Source organism: Oncorhynchus mykiss, chromosome 6 (assembly GCF_057628025.1).
Source record: "Oncorhynchus mykiss isolate SJ-2025 chromosome 6, ASM5762802v1, whole genome shotgun sequence".
NCBI lineage: Eukaryota > Metazoa > Chordata > Actinopteri > Salmoniformes > Salmonidae > Oncorhynchus > Oncorhynchus mykiss.
In genome coordinates, this window is record NC_143027.1 from 19,271,896 (window position 1) to 19,294,140 (window position 22,245).

Here is a 22,245-nt window from a genome sequence, read left to right on the forward strand (position 1 = left end):
CTTCAATGGTGGTTGCTCTGTAGGGTCGGCTGAGACAACTGGAGAAGCAGGTAGAAGACCAGGACAGTAGTTCACCTTGTTGCCACGAGGGTCATGGCGACAAAGCCAGGAGTGTCCGAGGATGAGTGGCTGTTTGGGGAATGAGAGTTCCATGAGTGTGGAAAACTCCAAACTGGAGGATGACGCTCTGTGTCAGGTGCGCAATGAGGCCCTTGGCCATTGGATGCCTGCACAGGGTGTTAATCCTGCATGGCAGCGGGGGGACCCTTCGCATCTCTTGGTTGGGGGGGGGGGGGGCGAGCAGGGCAATGGCTGAGCAGATGATCTTTCCCTTCACAGTATAGGCAGAGCCCTTCTTGGATCCACTTTTGACGGTCGATACACAGGAGAGGAGCGTGGCCCAACTACATGGGAAATGGAAGACTCAGACGGGATGAGTTAATCACGGAAAGAGAAGGTTTCGGGTTCCTGGGTGGCAGAGTTCTTTGGCGGTCGGCGATGAGGTGGTCGTTTGGAGATACGAATGTATTGATTTAAATCCAGAAGGTCAACTCTACAGGCCAGCTCCACCTGAAGTTCCCTGTTGAGCCCTCTTTGGTAGACGGTAAGAAAAGCAGCCTCAGTCCATCGAGAGCATACACAGCAGCTGAATTGCATCCTTGTGGAAGTTCTATGAGGAGGTCTCCTATAGGACAACTGGAGGGAGAGTTATCGAATAGCTCTTTGAAGAGGGTGTGGAAATGGTTCTCGGATCAGAGTTCTGTGCTGTTGGCAGTCCATATGTTGGTGACCCAATACAGGGCTTTGCCTGTGAGTAGAGACAACACAATCCATCCTGCTCTTGTCGGTGGCGAAGTTAGTGGGGTTGTGCTCAATGCATTTGCTGCATTGCGTCAGAAATCCCTAACATTTCCCAGGCAAACCGTCATATTTTCCAGGTATGAACGAAGGAGGGCTATGATACCTGGCATCGGAAGAGTAGGGATAGGCTGGCAGGGAAGATGGCAAATTTCCTCCACAAGCTCCTCTTGCTGGGTTAGGCACCGCTGTAGCTCCACTGAATCCATTCCGTTTTTAGGTGAGGTATTCTGTAATGAAAGAGAAGAGAGGAGAAAAATGTATAGATTTACATGCGGAGCGCGGCAGATGTTTGTTAAGCCTTCACAGAAGGCAAGAATCATGGTCCTAGGCAAAGATCAAACACAGGTAGGCAGTCAAAACCAAACAATACCTCACAACCATACAAACAGAAAGAACTGAACTAAATAGGGAGCTAATGAGACCAGGTGAGAAACGAACACAGGTGAAATCAATTAACAAAAATGAAAGACAGGGCTACGTTCCAGAACACAAAAAACAGGGCTACTTTCAAGAACACAAAGAAACAGGGCTACGTTCAAGAACACAAAGAAAAAGAACACAAGGTTGACTAAGAAAATAACATTTTGTTTTCTACATCGTAGAATAATAGTGAAGACATCAAAACGATGAAAAAACACATATGGAATCATGTAGTAACCTAAAAAGTGTTAAACAAATCAAAATATATTTTAGATTTTAGATTCTTCAAAGTAGCCACATTTGCCTTGTTGACAGCTTTGCACACTCTTGGAAGGTATCCACACCTGCAGAGCGCGTTACGCAACTAAATAAGGTACGTTTGAATACCAAATACTGAGAAGTGCGTAGGAAAGGCATAAATTCAGAAATCTGAATTGTCCCCTTAGTGCATAAGAACCTATTATAAATATGGCCCCAAGAACATCCAGTCTAGTAGTTGACCCTTTATTGGAACCCTGGGCTTGCCTGTGATATATGTCCAGGGATGATCCAAGACAGCCTTAGGCTAAGACTAGCGCTACCCTGCTTTCGGGGCCCTGGTGTTTAACCCTGGTCAAACCCTAACCTAGAACAGTCCAGTGTAAATAAGAACCATATACTGAGCCAAGAGGCCACCATTCTAAAAGTAGACCACCCTTTGTCTTGAATGAGGCCGATTATAATTGTGTAACATTTTTAAACCATACTGTAACCCTGAGTGTTTACCACCACATTACCTACCGATTCCTTTCATGCATTTCTGCTGTATTTGCCCCTTCAGATCAGAGCTGTCTCTACACACGCTCACCCTGGTTTGTTCTTAATAACTCCATAGTTTAATCCATACAATGAGCTCTGTGGACTAGAACTAAGTGAGAGACAAAGGGTTGATCACATTGCAGAGGCAGTCAGGGAAATGGGATGAGTGGTGAGGTGGGGGGGGGGGGGGGTGTCTCTTTCCCCAGAGAGTATGACAGCTATTTTGCTAATTAACAACCATTCTTTCAACCACCAAAATGATCTCTGCTGTAACAGACATTGTTGGAGTCTCTCCTATGACCACACACAGGCGAATAAATGTGGGTAACTCATGAGCTTTAAATAAATGTCTAAACTGTCTGCCGGAGTCTGAGGTACAGTAGCAGATAACACTCACTACTCCGGACCACACAAGCTCCCGTCCCGATGGGGGTTCAAGCCCCCCGTATCGGCCATTTCAGTCTATGCCCCTCTAAACCTTGTATCTCCCTCTCTCCATTTCCGGATGTCCTTTCAAATAAAATAAATCAAAAATGCTCCTAAACTGCCATGCTTGTACATCTGCAGTTCAGAGAGCATGAGTGTTTCTCTGGCTGTTGGCCAATGTGAGTGTTTGTTATAAGATCAAGTTGCATATCCTGATTTGCCTCTCCGTGGCATTTTAGCATGTAAATCTTGTAAATCTTGGTGGGCAAACTCAACACTTTTGTTTTGGATGCATGCCAGCAAAGCCACAATACATGAATTGCACTATGAAGGTGACAAACTGTTAGGGTCTACATAAAGCTGTCCCAACAGCAGAGCTTCATTTTAAGCACCATGGATTGAATTCTTACCCGGCTACATCTGGCTATCAGCGGAGCCTTATCTGGCAGTGAAACAGTTAATTCAGCCTCATTTGCAACCTTTTTAAAAAAACATAGCTGATATGGCTGACTTGCTTAAACATATGGGGTTTCCACTGACAATGGAGATGTACAATCCATGTACCATGGCATAAGGGAGCAATGAACCGTAATTTTGATTAAGACATTAATGAGTGAGCTAAGACCGACATAGTAAAAATAACTATTTGTTCAACACTTTTAAAATGTACAGATACAGATTTCAGAACATGGGGCGTTCTTACGGTATTCTACCTGTACACCAAGTCAGAACTGTATGATAAATAAAGGGGGCATATAAGCAGACAATGAAAGCTCTTACAATATTTGATGATGACATTTCTCTAAAACAAGCTTTAGGCTACATGTGCACCACCAAGTGAGAACAGTAAGCTAAATTATAGTATGAGGGGGAAACAGCTTAATGCACAACATACACTTAGTATTACTTTCTTAGCTACAGTATACATACCTCCCTGGAATAATACATTATTTATGCAGAAGCATACAAGACATTTTTGGACTTACAGTTCTGTGCTCACTCGAAAAGGAAGGTGGTGCGGCGGCAGTCCTTCTTGTGGGCATATTTTGTCATAAAACTTTGTCATCAAAGTCTGGCATTCTCTAGATGTATGGTGCTTTCAACTGGGAATTCTGGAAAATAACAAGGTCAAATCATGACGTCAGTGTTCTCCAGCTCGGAGCTCTAGAAAGAGGCCAGAGTTCCCGATGTGGAATTCCGAGTTGGATGACGATTCAAAACGTATTTTCCCAGTCAGAGATTTTTTCAGAGTTCACAGTTGTCTTGAACTCACTGAAGTCTAAGATTTCCCCGTTCCAAGTTTCCAGTTGTTTTGAATGCGGCAGAAGTAATACTGTCTTGATGTTTCATGTGAATGTTTATCCTTTTATGCTTGGAAAAGAGACCCTTAAACCCAGACTTGGACCAGACCGAATAGCAGGCAAGGGAAGCGAAAGAGGGATTGCTTTGCAATGCTTGCAGTTAGCCACTGATTCCTTACAAACCACTCATTGTTGAATTGGTGATTTCCAACTTGTTGTGTAATGTTCATGTCCAATGGCCAATGAGCACTGATACATTTTTATCTACACAGTGCCTTCGGAAAGTATTCAGACCCCTTGACTTTTTCCACATTTTGTTACGTTACAGCCTTATTCTAAAATTGATTAAATCATTGTTTTTCCTCATCAATCTTCACACAATAGCCCATAATGACAAAGTGAAAACAGGTTTTTAGAAATGTTAGCACATTTATTTTTTTGTTTTTTTGTTTGCAAAATGTATTTACATAACTATTCAGACCCTTTGCTATAAGATTCGAAATTGAGCTCATGTGCATCCTGTTTCCATTGATCATCCTTGAGATGTTTCTACAACTTCATTGGAACTTCATTGCATCCTCCTGTGGTAAATAATGTAAGAAAAAACACATAAAAACAAAATACTGCAAAGTTTCCTATGAGCTAGAAGCACGGCAGCCCTCTCTGTAGGCGCCATCTTATTACATTGTCAGAGCAAACACCAAGTCATGAAATAATTGTTCATAGAGCTCTGAGACAGCATTGTGTCGAGGCACAAATCTGGGGAAGTTTACCAAAAGAATTCTGCAGCATTGAAGGTCCCCAAGAACACAGTGACCTCCATCATTCTTAAATGGAAGAAGTTTGGAACCACCAAGACTCTTCCTAGAAATGAGCAATCGGGGAAAAAGGGCCTTGGTCTGGGAGGTGACCAAGAATTTGATGGTCACTATGACAGAGCTCTACAGTTTCTCTGTGGAAATGGGAGAACCTTCCAGAAGGACACCCATCTCCGCAGCACTCCACCAATCAGGCCTTTATGGTAGAGTGGCCAGACGGAAGCCACTCCTCAGTAAAAGGCATATGACTGCCGGCTTGGAGTTTGCTTAAAGGTACCTAAAAACTCTCAGACCATGAGAAAAAGATTCTCTGGTCTGATGAAATCAAGATTAAACTCTTTGTCCTGAATGACAAGCGTCACGTCTGGAGGAAACCTGGCACAGTTGCTACGGTGAAGCATGGTGGTGGCAGCATCCGTAATGGGTCTGCGGTCAAACGATCACCCCTCATCACTGTCAAACGCTCTCTAAAACACTTCTGCGAGCAGGCCTTTCTAATTGACCTATCCTAGAATGACATTGACCTCCTCCCGTCAGTAGAGGATGCCTGGATATTCTTAAAAGTGCTTTCCTCACCATCTTAAATCGGCATGCTCCATTCAAAAAATGTAGAACTAGGAATAGATAAAGCCCTTGGTTCACTCCAGACCTGTCTGCCCTTGACCAGCACAAAAACATCCTGTGGCGTACTGCATTAGCATCGAATATCTCCCGTGATATGCAACTTTTTAGGGAAGTTAGGAACCAATATGCACAGGCAGTTAGGAAAGCTAAAGCTAGCTTTTTCAAACAGAAATTTGCATCCTGTAGTACAAACTCAAAAAAGTTCTGGGACACTGTAAAGTCCATGGAGAATAAGAGTAACTCCGCCCAGCTGCCCACTGCACTGAGGCTAGGAAACACTGTCACTACCGATAAATTCACAATAGTTGAGAATTTGAATAAGCATTTTTCTATGGCTGGCCATGCTTTCCACCTGGCTACCCCTACCCCGGTCAACAGCCCTGCGCTCCCCACAGATACTCGCCCAAGCCTCCCCCACTTCTCCTTCACCCAAATCCAGATAGCTGATGTTCTGAAAGAGCTGCAAAATCTGGACCCCTACAAATCAGCCGGGCTAGACAATCTGGACCCTCTCTTTCTAAATTATCTGCCAAAATTATTGCAACCCCTATCACTAGCCTGTTCAACCTCTCTTTCGTATCATCTGAGATTCCCATAGATTGGAAAGCTGCTGAAGTCATACCCCTCTTCAAAGGGGGAGGCACTCTAGACCCAAACTGCTACAGACCTATATCTATTCTACCCTGCCTTTCTAAGGTCTTTGAAAGCCAAGTTAACAAACAGATTACCGACCATTTTGAATCCCACCTTACCTTCTCCACTATGCAATCTGGTTTCAGAGCTGGTCATGGGTGCACCTCAGCCACGCTCAAGGTCCTAAACAATATCATAACCGCCATCAATAAGATACATTACTGTGCAGCTGCATTCATCGACCTGGCTAAGGCTTTCGACTCTGTCAATCACAACATTTTTATTGGCAGACTCAACAGCCTTGGTTTCTCAAATGACTGCCTCGCTTGGTTCACCAACTACTTCTCCGATAGAGTTTAGTGTGTCAAATCGGAGGGCCTGTTGTCCGGACCCCTGGCAGTCTCTATGGGGGGTGCCACAGGGTTCAATTCTCGGCCGACTCTCTTCTCTGTATACATCATTGATGTCGCTCTCGCTGCTAGTGATTCTTTGATCCACATCTACGCAGACGACAACATTCTGTGTAACTCTGGCCCTTCGTTGGACACTGTGTTAACAAACCTCCAGATGAGCTTCAATGCCATACAACTCTCCTTCCATGGCCTCCAACTGCTCTTAAATGCAAGTAAAACTAAATGCATGCTCTTCAACCGATCGCTGCCCGCACCTGCCCGCCCGTCCAGCATCACTACTCTGGACAGTTCTGACTTTGAATATGTGGACAACTACAAATACCTAGGTTAGACTGTAAACTCTCCTTCCAGACATCTCCAATTCAAAATTAAATCTAGAATCAGCTTCCTATTTTGCAACAAAACATCCTTCACTTATGCTGCCAAACATAGCCTCGTAAAACTGACCATCCTACCGATCCTCGACTTCGGCGATGTCATTTACAAAATAGCCTCCAACACTCTACTCAACAAATTGGATGCAGTCTATCACAGTGCCATCCGTTTTGTCACCAAAGCCCCATATACTACCCACCACTGCAACCTGTATGATCTCATTGGCTGGCCCTCGCTTCATACTCATCGTCAAACCCACTGGCTCCAGGTCATCTACAAGTCTCTGCTAGATAAAGCCCTGCCTTCTTTCAGCTCACTGGTCAACATAGTAGCACCCACCTGTAGCACGGGCTCCAGCAGGTAAATGTCACTGGTCATCCCCCAAAGCCAATTCTTCCTTTGGCCTCCTCTCCTTCCAATTCTCTGCTGCCAATGACTGGAACGAACTGCAAAAATCTCTGAAGCTGGAGACTCTTACCTCCCTCACTAGCTTTAAGCACCAGCTGTCAGAGCAGCTCACAGATCACTGCACCTGTACATAGCTCATCTGTAAATAGATGGCATCACCTAAGGGGGCTTGAACTTTCAAGCTCTCCCTGTAGATTTTGCGGTGACGTAGTGTCCCCATGATTGACAGAACACTGAGCCAATCACGGCGCAACTAGAGAAGATTACCAAACCCTACGCTCTGTATTTTCCACTGTCTACCCTCCACCACAGAAACCACTGAGCTAGGCTGAAACACCTACATTTTGGAGATGCTTTACTCAAGAAAGTAATGAAGAGACCATGTTTGTATTCGACTTTATTAACTCCATTTTTTTTAACATTGTTTGCAAACTGATATGTGACACGTATTAATGACAAAATATATATATTTTTTAGATAAACAGGTCGCCACTGACGGGTCGCCACTTGTGCCTCTATACTGAGGCCTGAGGAATGTGGTTAAAACTCACTTAGGGTCAAATGTTTGAGAGCCTTTCTTTGTCCAAATTGAATTGAAATAAAAAAAAATCTGATATGTTCACCTTGAAAGGGGTCTAAAGTTGAGTTGAGTCCATTCTTCATTCCAATCATGCTCATTAGTTTCTCATATGGCTCATATACTGTAACAGGATCTATCATGTAAGAGACAGCATGGAGCCTTAACATTAAACCAGTTCAAATTGGAATTAATTTAATTGATTTATAAAGTACTTGAGCTTATACAACTGTATTCAATCTGGGTAGCCTAGTGATTAGAGGAATTGGGCCAGTAACCGAAAGGTTGCTGGATCGAATCCCCGAGCTGAGAAGGTAAAAATCTATCATTCTACCCCTGAACAAGGCAGTTAACACACTGTAAGAACAATTTGTTCTTAAACTGACTTGCCTAGTTAAATAAAGGTTCAAAAAAAATCCACAGTCTGAGTTTTGTAAAACGGCCGCCCCACCACCTGTTTTGGTAAACAGTTGAGGGATGGGGCAGGAGAGATGTAACCACTCAAATTCATAGACGGAGCTTTGGATGCAAGGACTAATCAACCATGAGATGCTTTGAAGCTATACAATCTTTGTTTACAATTACATATTTACAAACAATGGAGTAAAACAAGTTTATTTTGGTTTCAGTTGGGTTTAGGCAGTTAGGCAATTCTTCAAGAATCAGTCTTTGTAAACAGTGTATAGCTTAGAAATGTGTTTAAAATTATATATATATATTTTTTTTATCTCAATCTCTGAATTTGAAAGTGGCCACATATCTCCAGTCCCATCCCACAGCTTTGTACCAAACCAAGTGGGTAGGGCTGCCGTTTGGCTGAAGCACGAATTAAGGAATGTACCTTTAATTCTGGAGAGAATGCCAGTGATTGTGACCAAAATGAAACAAAAACAAACAAAGTATAACCACATACACAAACTTCCATCAGTTTTTATTCTCAGTCACACTTTTCAGATGCTAAATTAAGACAAAAAAGACTAACAAATGAAAAAATGTAATTTTCACAAGACACGTGTTAACAGACATCATTAATATCGGATTTCAAAGAGGGGTGTATTGTCTTCTGAATAAAGACATGTCTCTCAAATGGCTTCACTGCTGTGACATCTGTGGAATTCTTCTGGGAACATATACTGGCAATCAAGTTACAATAATGTAAATAACACATCTCATTCAAACACTTATAGTCATGGCTTTTCAGTGATAGTTTTATCTCATAAAATAGAACATCACAGCATCAAAATTAAAATTTTACAAACGTGTCTCATCTTTCATCTTAACCTCTGAAAGAAGTCTGGTAGAATCCAAAGACTGTCTAATATTAAAAATATATATATTTTAAAAAATAAGGTGATTCTCCTTAATCTCAGAGTATCACCGGCAACTACTTACAGTAGGAATGGGAAAGGAGACAGAAAGTGAGAAAGAGATCTTCTCTTAAAATCCCGGAGTTACAGATGAATGGGGGGGTGGAAGAGTGCGCTGAGTAGTAATGAACCCTGAGTGAACGCTGCATAGTGCCCAAGGCTCTGATCACTTAAATAAAACACTTCCTCTCTCCCTCCCTAAGCGTTTAGTTGAATGAATAACTACAGATAAGGATATTAATAAAAGGCATTTGTAATTATGTTTCACTTGATGAAGGTGGAAGGACCAATCACTGTCCCTAATAGTTCAAATAATACTGGGAATGGCCCTGTACCAATACTGTTTTCCAATAGGCATAGATATTCTAACATTACATGCATACTGAGATATCATAAAAATGCTAAAGTTACGTATATAATAGGTTTATCTTAAATATCTACAATAGGATACGTACATACTTCAACTAAAATCTTAACAACTTCTAGGGAAATATCAATCCATTTGATGACCAATGAGGAAATGGATGTGAACAAATCCTTGGTTATGACTACTTAATACTATTGCACACTTTGTACTGTTTTGACGCTTCACAGCTAGGAACTGTGTTTGTGTTTACAGTGGTAATGACACCACTGCCAGGTGAAGATGTTGTGTTCAGTCTGTATAGTAAATATGTTTTGGTGTCTGAGTATCCATGGTTTCTGTGCGTTATGATGATGTGGGCAAGGTCTTGCCCAGTCAAGCCAGTTGTAGCCTTACTGTAGTTGGTGCCGTATGGCTTAACGGACAGGACGGATCTAGAGGCGTGACGAGACACTGATCCTGTAGGGGCGGGGCTTCATGGTGAGCCCAAAGTCGGTACTGAGGTCCAGCTCCTGTCCCGGAACATTCTCGATACACAGCCGATGGAGCAGTGTGGTCAGGAATACAAACATCTCCAACCGGGCGAACCCATCACCCAGGCAACGCCTTTTCCCCATCCCGAAGATCATGACCTTGTCTGTCAGGTCTTTGTTGAGCAGTCCCTCTTTACCCAGGAAGCGCTCGGGACGGAACACGTCTGGGTCACCCCACAGATCTCTACAAATGAGGAAAATGACAGCCAACCATTCACAACCACAACAGGGTTGTGTTCATTAGAGCACACAAAGGAAAACGTTTCGTAACTTGGAAACAAAAATGAGCAGAGTCCAGATAGTCAATCCCTCACTTCAGTCCTTCCCTGCTGGTTGGTGCCTAGTGGACATGACCAAGACCAGTTGAACACTCAAACACATGCAAATAGATTGTGAGAGAGCTGCAAAAGGTGATGTCACCTCCTCAGTGTTGGGGAGGAGTGAACTACATGTAGTTCAACAAGTAATGTAACTACATTTTGCAGTAGCTTGGTGGTAGTTTAACTCAATTCAAATCTAGGTAGTGTTTTCAGCAGTTATTTACTTTTTTACCATGTAGTGGTGTAGCTTTAACTACTGGAACTACACACTACTTTTTTTTAAAGAGAATGGAATTAGGCAAGAATTGTCTTTCTTTTTCAGCATCAGACCTGTTAAATTCTCACTTAAAATATAGTTTTTTTGTTTAATAGGCTAAATTACACAATCTGTTAACATCTAAAATCAGATAAAATCTGACTCCAGAGTGATCTGTTCTTGCAATTTGTAGTCTGTAGTCTACTTTTCCAAAGTAACTTCAGTTAACTAAACAATATGTTTCTTAAGGGTAGCTTTACTGTAGCTTAACCTCTTCCATTCTGAAGTAATTGGTAACTTGGCCAGCTATACCTTCAGAGTAACTTCCCCAACACTGCACAAAGGACTAAAATGTAACATCAATTGAGATGTGTGCTTTAAAACACATACAGATAACACTCACATGTCGTGATTAACCTGATACTGATTGATGAAGACACAGGTGTCCTTTGGAATGAAGTATCCATTGAGTGTGATGTTTTGTGTGGTGCTTAAGGGATGAAAAGCATGGGGGGAAAAAAGACTGTGTAAATATCAACTTCCCCAGAGATAATGCTTTGACCTGAACGTGCTAACAGACAGGCACCATTCAGATGTAAATATTACAAATTGTTACTGTGCCTGTTATCAGAGCCTCACCAGTGTGGTATGGTGAAAGGGACATAGGATGTGTGACGGAACACCTCATATAAGAAGGACTCAGTAAAAGGCATCTTGGGCTTGTCTTCAAACCGAGGTAGTCTGGCTGGGCCAATGTGGTCGTCTGAACCAGAGAAAGGCAAAAACATACAGTCGCAATCAAAATACCTCGAAGAAAGAAAATAATGTACCTGAAAGTGGAAAAAAGAGAAAAGGAACAGTGGAAATCAGAAAAAGTGAGACCAAGGAAGAAAGAAAGACGATTGGATTATTGCCATCTAGTCTTACATTTCCATTCACAAGTAAGGGGATGATTTGTGTGGCTTGATTCTCGTATGGTGCAATACCCCTGCGTGTGATCTCCTTTGTTCCTGTCAGAGTAGACTGTCCAAGTATCCAAAATCTCTCTCTCTTTTCTCTCTCTCTGTCTCTGTGAATGAATCGTGCTTACTGAACATACTGTACCAGTTTTCTCAGCCCACTTCAAAAATAGCTCCGGCTTTGGTGAATTCATGACCTTTTGCGTGTTACCATGGCGAGCAATGGTCTCTAGCCATTGAGGACGGAATGGGGGGGTAGGGTGGGGGGGCACGTCTCTCAGAGATTAGATCATTGTGTGGAACTGCACAGACGGCCTATCAAACTGGCAAACTGGCTGGTACTGTAGGAGACTCTGCTCATTAGGATGTGCTATTTGACAACACAGGAAGTACTTACATTCATAAAACACCTGACCTCTCACCTATTTTTATAAAACAAAGTGATTATTCTTAACAAGTAAAGCAGACACACAAGCAGGCGTACAAAGAGACTAAGTATAAAGAGACAAGAAGTCAATTTAGCGCTACAAGGGCAGACAGTACAGTATTACAGTTTTCTATAGGAAAAGTACTGTTCAGTCATACAGGAATAATTATTACAACACAGAGGATGTACAGTACCAATCTCCTGGTGTATTTTGACCTGGATGTCAGGAAACTTGATGAGGTATAAGAGGCTCCACTGTAAACCAGCTATGATGGTATCGAATCCTGTAATGTAAAAAAAACTCATATGTAACGTTAGTTACAATCGGCGTTATCACCGTCTTATCTATGCTATGAACGCCAAATGAATTAAGTTACTCTAGAGTTGGTCTGTTCAAACGTATTGTTCAACCCATCACTGCTGGGAATGGTGATCGTCCAGAAGAAAAAGACATCTGGATTTGGAAATCGAGTCTCAGCAAACATACTACAGCCACAGCCCTGAAATAGCCATAATACCAAGTTCTGTTTATAAACTTCTTGTCAAGAATGAACATACTGTGTAATAGCCTAGTGTTAATATGCTGTTTATAAGCAGAGCTTCAAATCATTTGTTGCCAAACTTCTCTGTTCCATCTCTCTCACCTGCTCCAAAGATGTCGATGACAGTGTGTATGATCTGGGAGTTGGACAGCACTGCGGTGTCTTCATCCTCTTGCCGATCCTCACAGAGGGCAATCAGAGCATCTGTGATGTCACGTATACAGTCCTGGAAACACACACATCATCACAGCTTTAGTTAACACTTTACTTCACACTCTACTTAATACCTGCAGCTTTGTTGTATTTATTAGGGATCACCATTATCTGCTGCCAAGGCAGCAGCTACTCTTCCTGTGTTTCAAACACATTAAGACAATTACATTGCATAGAAAACAAAAGATAAAACAGTACATCATATAACAGTATTACACCACTACATATCTACAATGCAAAATGTAAAATACCCCCATACTACAATGTACATGTGTGTAGAGTGCGTATGCTAGCACTTGTGTGCCTATTCCCCGCTGTTCCATAAGGTGTATTTTTATCGTTTTTAAAATCTGATTCTACTGCTTGCATCAGTTACCTGATGTGGAATAGAGTTCCATGTAGTTATAGCTCTATGTAGTACTGTGCACAGTTTAACACTTTTTTGGTTACTACATGATTCCATATGTGTTATTTTGTAGTTTTTATGTCTTTGCTATTATTCTGCAATGTAGAAAATAGTAAAAATAAAGAAAAACCCTTGAATGAGTAGGTGTGTCCAAACTTTTGGCTGGTACTGTATGAGCCCTTATAATGTCTAATAATAAGGCTTATATGTTATGTCTCTCTAAGTAAGCCTATACATGGGCAGGGGGAGTCCTAACCTAGCCACTCCAGGTTATATCTGTGTCATATTCCAAATATTGATTTCAAATTAAATGTAATCCTTTCAAATTCACAAAACCCTAACATACAACCCAACAATCAAATGTACCATCAAATTGTGAGAGTGAGACTGGCAGTAAATGACAGCATCTTCTAGAAAACATGTGAGCATATGTCTTCCACCAGATTGATAATTCCTCATTAAAGAGAGCGTGCGACCATTTTAGCCCCTGCGCAAGAACAAAGGTTCAATTTAGCCTCACCCGATATATATATAAGCCTGGTCTGGCCTGTCCTCCTACCTAGAGTATAGGTCTCTTATATTGTAACTCAACTATTTCAATATTTCAAATAACTATCTGTTCAATGTATTCCCTACTGTAATATACAAACTGTTATATGTAACCTAAAATCACAAGCAAAAACATGCTTTCCAAAAAGAAACTTTCCTTTCTACCTAATCTACCTCTGCTCACGCTATATCTCTATCCCATCTATTCCTTTCTTTCCCACCTGCATTATTCCTTCTCTCTGTCTATCCATCTAGCAATGAAACAGATCCCTCAATGACTGGCTGGTTTTCTGTGCCTCTGTACCAGAATCTGATTGCACAGATCATATCTTTGTAACAGTTTACTTATCTACCAAGTTCAGCCTAAATGTCATATTATAATAGAGATTTCTCTACAAGTTGATGTCTGCAAAAAGGATTACCGTCAACTTTCTGAATACACATTACAGAATATATGCCTCTAGGCAATAGTTTTAATAGTACATGTATCAACATATCTTACCTCTACCTCAAGCTGTAACAGTAGAACGGTTGAATGTCAGTTGGATATCTTATCATACATTGCAATATTATCAGACGGCTTTCAGGGTCTGTTCATTAAACACCAAACAGAAGAAAACTGAAACAGGGAGGGACAACATGGACTTGTCCCGAAAAGGACTCATTTTAAATGTTCCACTGAAAAAGTATATAAATGTTTTCTGTGGCGTGCTCTAATTTGCATGACCCAGGTGTGGCTCAAACCTTGTCAAAGGTCTCCAGGTGCTCCTCGATGTTGTGTTCCATGAAGCTGTTCATTCTGCTGATGTGCTGGACCATCTTACGCAGGGACGGGCTCGGCAGGTAGCGGAACACAGGGAAGAAGTCGGCCATGTTGCCTGCAGCGAAGATCCGCAACACCTCGTTGTTGATGTGCACAATAGTGAGGAACTCTTTGTCATTGTAGTCATACCTCTTCCCGAAACACAGAGCACACACCACATTGGCCACCGACGTAACCAGCGGGACAACAGGGTCCAGACCTAGCCCCTCGCTCGCCTCTGATAGCTCCCAAATGGCCTCCACCATCCCAGCTGCCTCAGCGCACACGTGCTCCTCTAGCAGACAGGTGGTGTCGGGACCCCGCGACTCTGCCTGCGAGAAGGAGCGAAGGGCGTTCTTGCAGAGCTTCTTGTGGAGCACCCAGGCGGGGCCATACTTCTCACTGAAGGTCATGCTGGTGCCATTGGCCACGGCAGAGAAGGTGAAGAGGTCAGGGCGTCCAGCGAAAGCCTCGCCCTGCCGAACCAGCGCCTGCCTAATGGTGGCATAGCCGCTGAGCACCACCACAACAAGGGAGCCCATACGCATCTGGAAGACGTCTCCGTACTGCATCCGGAGCTGCGTCAGGGACAGGTGGATCTGGTCGCCCATCTGGAACAGGTTACCCACCAGGGGCCAGGGGGTCGGTCCCGGTGGCAGGGTGCCTTTGGAGTGTCCCGCACCCTCTCGCTTGCGGCCCCTGAGAGCCACTAGAAGCAGGGTGAGGGTACAGAGAGCCATGGTGACTCCGGAGAGGGACATACTGAGGCCATCCTTGGGGAATATCCCAAATGTCAGCCTCATATTGCCGTCTGAGAGCTGTGAGCCAGCCAGTACAGAAGCACTAAGACACAAACTAGAATCTGGAAGAGAGAGTGAAAACAAATACTTTATCACTTTCATAAACATGAAAGAAAAATAAATAAAGATAATCTGTTCAGATTAGTCCTGTATGAGAACACAACTGCTTAGGTTTTAATTTCACAGAAATAACAATCTATGATTTTATGGCAGTAAGAAAATAATGTGGTATCTCCCAATGAACTACCAACATGTAGCCTACTTTTGTTGAACAAGTAGTCAATGCATAAATTTGATAACAACCAAAAGACAATGATATGTTACTCACCAGACGCGAGCAATGAAAGTTCTCTTAAATTGGAGACTCTTCTAATGAGTTCAGTTTGACCTACCGCAATGCAAATTGCCGGAGGACGCAAAACTGGATACACTTTGCAAGAGGACTGGCACTAGGCAGGGCCAAGTGCCATGAGAGGCAGCGACAAGATCAGCCTATTTAAGCAGACACTGCAAACTGGTGAGCATTCAATTGAACAACTCCATAGAGCTTGATCTAGCATCCCAGCCCATTATCAGCCTGAAAATGTCACCCTGGCACGTTTTTGCAAAAAGATAAAATGTCACAGTAGCTGATGTTTCCTAAATACAATGCAGTTAATGGAAAAAGATGAGTCTCACCAGGGAGGATGTTTATCTCAGTACATTGCTTCCAATGGGAAAAGATAAGCATCAGCCAATTGAATCTTATGTCAATAAATTGCAGTCAATGGGAAAATGTGAGCTTTAAGGAGTTGATGCCTAAGTGAAAACATTGCATTCAATGGGAGAAGATTAGCATCACAATATGGATACATAGAGAAAGGCCTCACAGAAATGATACACTCCTCTCTTGCTCTGTCTCTCTCTTTTTAATCTCTTTTTCCCTCCTGTCTATCTCTCTCCTTCCACCTCCCTTCTTCAACCTCTCCCTCTGTCTCTCCCCTCTCTCTCCCCCCTCCATTAAACCTGTCTTCATATTTTTCCCTTCCCTTTAACCTCCTCTCTCTCCCTCTGTCTCCCTCTTCTCTCTCCCAACTCCACCTCTCTCTCCACTTTCCCACTTCCACAGACAGGATATTCAGGCATAGATATGCCACAAGGGAATTGGACCATAAAGTGCATTCGGAAAGTATTCAGACACCGTCCATTGTTCCACATTTTGTTACGTTACAGCCTTAATCTAAAATTGAATAAATACATTTCCCCTCATGAATCTACACACAATAGCCCGTAATGACAAAGCCAAAACAGGTTTTTAGAAAATAAAAACAGAAATACCTTATTTACATAAGTATTCAGACCCTTTGCTATGAGACTCAAAATTGAGCTCAGGTGCACCCATCCTTGAGATGTTTCTACAACTTGATTGGATTTCACCTGTGGCAAATTGAAATGATTGGACATGATTTGGAAAGGTCCCACAGTTGACAGTGCATGTCAGTGCCAAAACCAAGCCATGAGGTCGAAGGAATTGTCCGTAGAGCTCTGAGACATCATTGTGTCGAGGCAAAGATCTTGGGAAGGGTACCAAACAATGTCTGCAGCACTCCATCAATCAGGCCTTTATGGTTGAGTGGCTAGACAAAAGCCACTCCTCAGTAAAATGCACATGACAGCCAATTTAGACTTTGCCAAAAGGAACCTAAAGGACTTTCAGACCATGAGAAACAAGATTCTCTGGTCTGATGAAACCAATATTGAACTCTTTGGCCTGAATGCCAAGAGTCAGGTCTGGAGGAAACCTGGCACTATCCGTACAGTGAAGCATGGTGGTGGCAGCATCATGCTATGAGAATGTTTGTCAGTGGCAGGGACTGGGAATCTAGTCAGGATCAAGGGAAAGATGAACAGAGCAAAGTACAGAGAGATCCTTGATGAAACCTGCTCCAGAGCGCTCAGGACCTCAGACTGGTGCGAAGGTTCACCTTCCAAAGGACAATGACCCTAAGCACACAGCCAAGACAATGCAGGAGTGGCTTCGGGACAAGTCTCTGATTGTCCTTCAGTGACCCAGCTAGAACCCGGACATGAACCCGAACAAACATCTCTTTAGAGACCTGAAAATAGCTGTGCAGCCCAATAACTTGACTTTGTTGTCCTTAAGCCATTTTGCCACAACATTGGAAGTATGCTTGGGGTCATTGTCCATTTGGAAGACCCATTTGCAACCAAGCTTTAACTTACTGACTGATGTCTTGAGATGTTGCTTCAATATATCCACATAGTTTTCCTTCTCATGATACCATCTATTTTGTGTGTGCACCAGTCCCTCCTGCAGCAAAGCACCCCCACAACATGATGCTGCCACCCAAGTGCTTCACGGTTGGGATGGTGTTCTTCGGCTTGCAAGCATCCCCCTTTTTCCTCCAAACATAACAATGGTCATTATGGCCAAACAGCTCTATTTTTGTTTCATCAGACCAGAGTACACTTCTCCAAAAAGTATGATCTTTGTCCCCATGTGCAAATGCAAACCGTAGTCTGGCATTTTATGGCGGTTCTGGAGCAGTGGCTTCTTCCTTGCTGAGCGGCCTTTCAGGTTTTGTCAATATAGGACTTGTTTCACTGTGGATATAGATACTTTTGTACCTGTTTCCTCCAGCATCTTCACAAGGTTCTTTGCTGTTGTTCTGGGATTGATTTGCACTTTTCGTACCAAAGTACTTTCATCTCTATTAGACAGAACGCAACTCCTTCCTGAGCGGTATGACGGCTGCGTAGTCCCATGGTGTTTATGCTTGCATACTATTGTTTGTACAGATGAACGAGGTACCTTCAGGCATTTGGAAATTGCTCCCAAAGATGAACCAGACTTGTGGAGGTCTACATCATTTTTTCTGAGGTCTTGGCATATTTCTTTTGATTTTCTCATGATGTCCAGCAAAGAGGCACTGCGTTTGAAGGTAGACCTTGAAATACATCCACAGGTACACCTCCAATTGACTCAAATGATGTCAATTAGCCTATCTGAAGCTTCTAAAGCCAAGACATAATTTTCTGGAATTTTCATAGCTGTTTAAAGGCACAGTCAACTTAGTGTATGTAAACTTCTGACCCACTGGAATTGTGATACAGTGAATTATAAGTGAAATGATCTGTCTGTAAACAATTGTTGGAAAAAATTACTTGTGTCATGCACAAAGTAGATGTCCTAACCGACTTCTCAAAACTATAGTTTGTTAACAAGATATTTGTGGAGTGGTTGAAAAACAAGTTTTAATGACTCCAACCTAAGTGTATGTAAACTTCCGACTTCAACTGTGTATACATTTTATGGGCAGAGTATTTTTTTTACAATAGTTCAATTTGGTTGTTTTTTTTTTACTCCTGTCCTTCCTCTACCTGTATACGTTTTACGGGCACAGTATATTTTACATTAGTTAGCTTGTTGTTAATAGTCCCAACCTTCAGCTCCCTTCAACGCCTCCCATCTCTTTCTTCACACCATCCATGTTGTGATTTCTAGTTGCCATATATTTTTCACCTGTGCTGTGATGTTTCACAAAAGTTCTGAACCTTTCTATCCTCATTGTTTCTACAGATTGTAAATTTAAAATATAAAGTATTATTATATCATATATTGATTGATTGACTATGAATTTTCAAATCGCCCAGTAGTGCTATCTGCAGGGTTAGCTCCAGGTAAATATTGCAATTCTTCAGCGATTCCTGGACCTTTGACCAAAAACAAGCTGCATATGGACAGTACCAAAATGATCTAATGATTCTGCCTCTTCGCAGCAAAATCTGCATAGCTGGGAAGGTTGTATCTCCCATATAAATAACATTCTATTGGTTGCAAAAATGTTGTATAATAATTTACAAATTCTAAGTTCTAAATCCGGCGTCGTTTTGCGTATCAGTTCATGAACCGTGTCAAAAATCTCTTCCCAAATATTTTGCAATCTATGTGGCATGGCTGTCAATTCTTTTGGTCTTTAAATTAAGCTGGTATACTTTCTTATTGATCATGATTTTCTTTAACCAATTATGGGCTTTAATGCAGGGCCAAGTGCCTTCCCTTTTCCCCTGTCCACTTCCCTCTTCCATTTTTCCAGTAATGCTGCAATTAGTTGGTTGTAATTTTGGGTAGAGCAGACATTTCCATTTTTTTTTGTTAGCTGCATGTATGACATAACTCCACCAGTTATAATTATGATATCATTTGCGAAGATTATACCATTTTTTTTTTTTAAATTTAAAGAATAATGTTTTTTTTAATCAACAATATTTTTGTATTATTTGTCTGTCTTTATTGGTGGATTAACTTGAAATTGCAACCAATTTTCTATGGATTGTTTTAAAATTAGCGATATTTGGGAGATTATTTCCTTTTTCAAATAACTGATAGTGATAGTGAGAGGTTGTAAACTGAATAAAGGGGAAAAGGTATTTCTTGAACATAGGGTGAGACATTCTTACAAATTTTCTAGAGAACAAGTTTGGATTTAAGTATAACTTTTGGATGACTGAAGCCTTTAGTGAGAGGACCAATGCTTTTCTGCCCTCCAAATTCATATTCATTATATAAATAGGCCCGTTTAATTTTGTCTGGCTTGCCATTCCAAATAAAATTTAATATTTTTTTTCTCATATAATTTTAAAAACTGTTCACTAGGTGGAGGCAAGACCATAAGCAAATTGTTAAACTAGGATATGACTAGAGTTTATCAGGGTGATTTTTTAAAACAAATAGAAAGGTATTTGCCTTTCCACGGTAGCAAGATCGTATCTATTTTTGCTAACTTTCTATTAAAATGTCATCACCATCGCACCATTTTATTGGTAAACTACATGACAATGTAAAAGTTGAATTTTTTTGTGACCCAATATGAAATATAGTAAGTACATTTACCATAATTTGGTTGTAATCCAGAGAGGTTAGAACATTTATCTAGATCCTCTATGAAGCTGTGGAGGGATCCAAGTTGTGGATTTAAAAGAAAATATGAATAATCAGCGTAAATTGCCACCTTTGTTTTTAAGCCATGTATTTCTAATCTCTTGAAATTATTGTTGGATCTGATTTTAATAGCTAACATTTCGATGGCCATAATAAATAGATATGTTTCACCTGTCTTTGTGCTTGTCTCCACCCCCCTCCAGGTGTCGTCTATCTTCCCCATTATGCCCAGTGTATTTATACCTGTGTTCTCTATTTGTCTGTTGCCAGTTCGTTTTGTTTTGTGAAACCTACCGGCATTTCCCCCCTTGCTCTTGTCTGTTCTAGTTTCTGTTTACTAGTTTTTCCCGGTTTTGACCTTTCTGCCTTTTTACCATTCTACCATTCTACCCTGAGACTGCCTGCCGTTCTGGACCTTTTGCATCCTATCTGGATTACTGACCTCTGCCTGCCCTTGACCTGTCGTTTTGCCTGCCCCTGTACTAGTAATCATCTTTTGTTACTTCGACACGGTCTGCATCTGGGTCTTACCTGAAACGTGATAGTACGAACTGGCCAGCACGTAATCCGGATCCATGGACTGCCAGTGGATGTGGTCTACGACCAGGGTCCTCAGTTCTTGTCCCGGTTCTGGAAGGCATTCTGCACACTCATTGGGTCGTTGGCTAGCCTGTCCTCCGGGTTCCACCACCAGTCCAACGGCCGGGTGGAGTCATTGTCTCTTTCACTATCTCCAAGATCATTAGCCCCTCTGCTGTTTCTCTTCTGTTGCCCCATACCATCCGTATCCATTCCACTTTTCATGTCTCTAGGAATAAACCTATGTCTCACAGCCCTTTGTCTCCTGTTTCTGCCTGTCCTAAGCCCAAGCCTGCCTGCCGTTCTGTACCTTATTGATTTTGCCCTGGATTACGGACCTCTGCCTGCCTGGGACTCTAGCTGTCTAACATCTGGGACTCTAGCTGTCTACATCTTGGTCTTATCCTGAGTTCTGAGAGACAAAGTATTCTGAGGAATGTTCAGAGTGGTCCCTTTATGGAATATTTGAGAAATTATAAGATTTAAGGCATTGACTTACCCCTAACCAATAGAGCTAATAAACGCTTAGAAGATTTCCTCCACCCTGGTAATGCATTTTGAAATACAACCATACCCTGTCAAATAGAACCAATTAATGTTGAACATGATTTTCTGTTAACTAAACTTAAAAGGCTCCAATCTATTGTACTCCCGATGGAGTTTTTTTAATATCCCAAATGATGACATTCTAAACCAATTCGTGAGTAGGAAAAATGGATACGGCATCTGTTTCCCTGTTATCTCAGGTGCCAAATTTATTATGGACCAAGTGCGACATCTCCTGGGGACGAAGACAGTGCAACCCAGTTAATACAAAATGATCCCTCCAAGGAATTACATATGAATCTTAAAATAATCAACATTTAATAAATATTGAAGAATATCCAACATAGATTAGAAATAACAATATAGAGTAACTTTTTGAAGGTATACTAAAATGAAAACAATGCTATCCAATATGGAGAAAGTTATCATGTTTGTTTTTGTTTTATCTTAACCCTTGCAATAGGGGGAAAAGCTAAATGTGGTTTGAGAGTGATCTGTGTGTTTAAGCAGTAGTGATGAGGTATTCCTATTGGGAAGAAGGGAGTCCTAGTTGAAGAAAACAGATTGGAGACAGATGGAGACTAGTGAAAGTAACAAAGACTGGTTATTGGCTTTCAGATAGCAATCCAATAATATAATAATTTAGTAATTTGAAGGAGTAAAACAGAGGGATTGAGCATTGGGCCTGATATCAAATTAGAGGCTGCTCACTCTTCAAGGCTTGGTCCATTGCTCTCGTGTTTACGTCATCTGTTGTTTGGATTAGAGATAACATTCCTGTGGAACAATAGATCGCTGCCAGTACACACTGAACTCAAAAAGGCTGTGAGAGGCACAGTGGGGAAATTTGGGACAGTTTGTAAATAATTGTATGTCAACGCAACAGGTCAAAAAGATTAAGATTACAAGAGAGCAGTAAATTCGATTAATGATTAAGACTTTTTAGGACTGATTCAAATGTAGCACAGTGAAAACTAAGTACATGT

At 41.7% G+C, this 22,245-nt stretch overlaps 1 protein-coding gene across 1 annotated transcript; it reads right to left on the reverse strand.

Annotated features, from left to right (window-relative positions):
* Nucleotides 1-9,702: 9,702 nt before the first annotated feature.
* LOC110525405 (cytochrome P450 1A1-like) lies at nucleotides 9,703-15,394 on the reverse strand. Its single transcript, XM_021605476.3, has 6 exons — nucleotides 14,335-15,394; nucleotides 12,525-12,648; nucleotides 12,075-12,164; nucleotides 11,134-11,257; nucleotides 10,898-10,984; nucleotides 9,703-10,102 (listed from the first exon to the last, which is right to left on the reverse strand). Exons 1-6 carry the CDS (start codon nucleotides 15,298-15,300, stop codon nucleotides 9,820-9,822), a joined length of 1,674 nt encoding a protein of 557 aa, XP_021461151.3. The 5' UTR covers nucleotides 15,301-15,394; the 3' UTR covers nucleotides 9,703-9,819.
* Nucleotides 15,395-22,245: the final 6,851 nt, after the last annotated feature.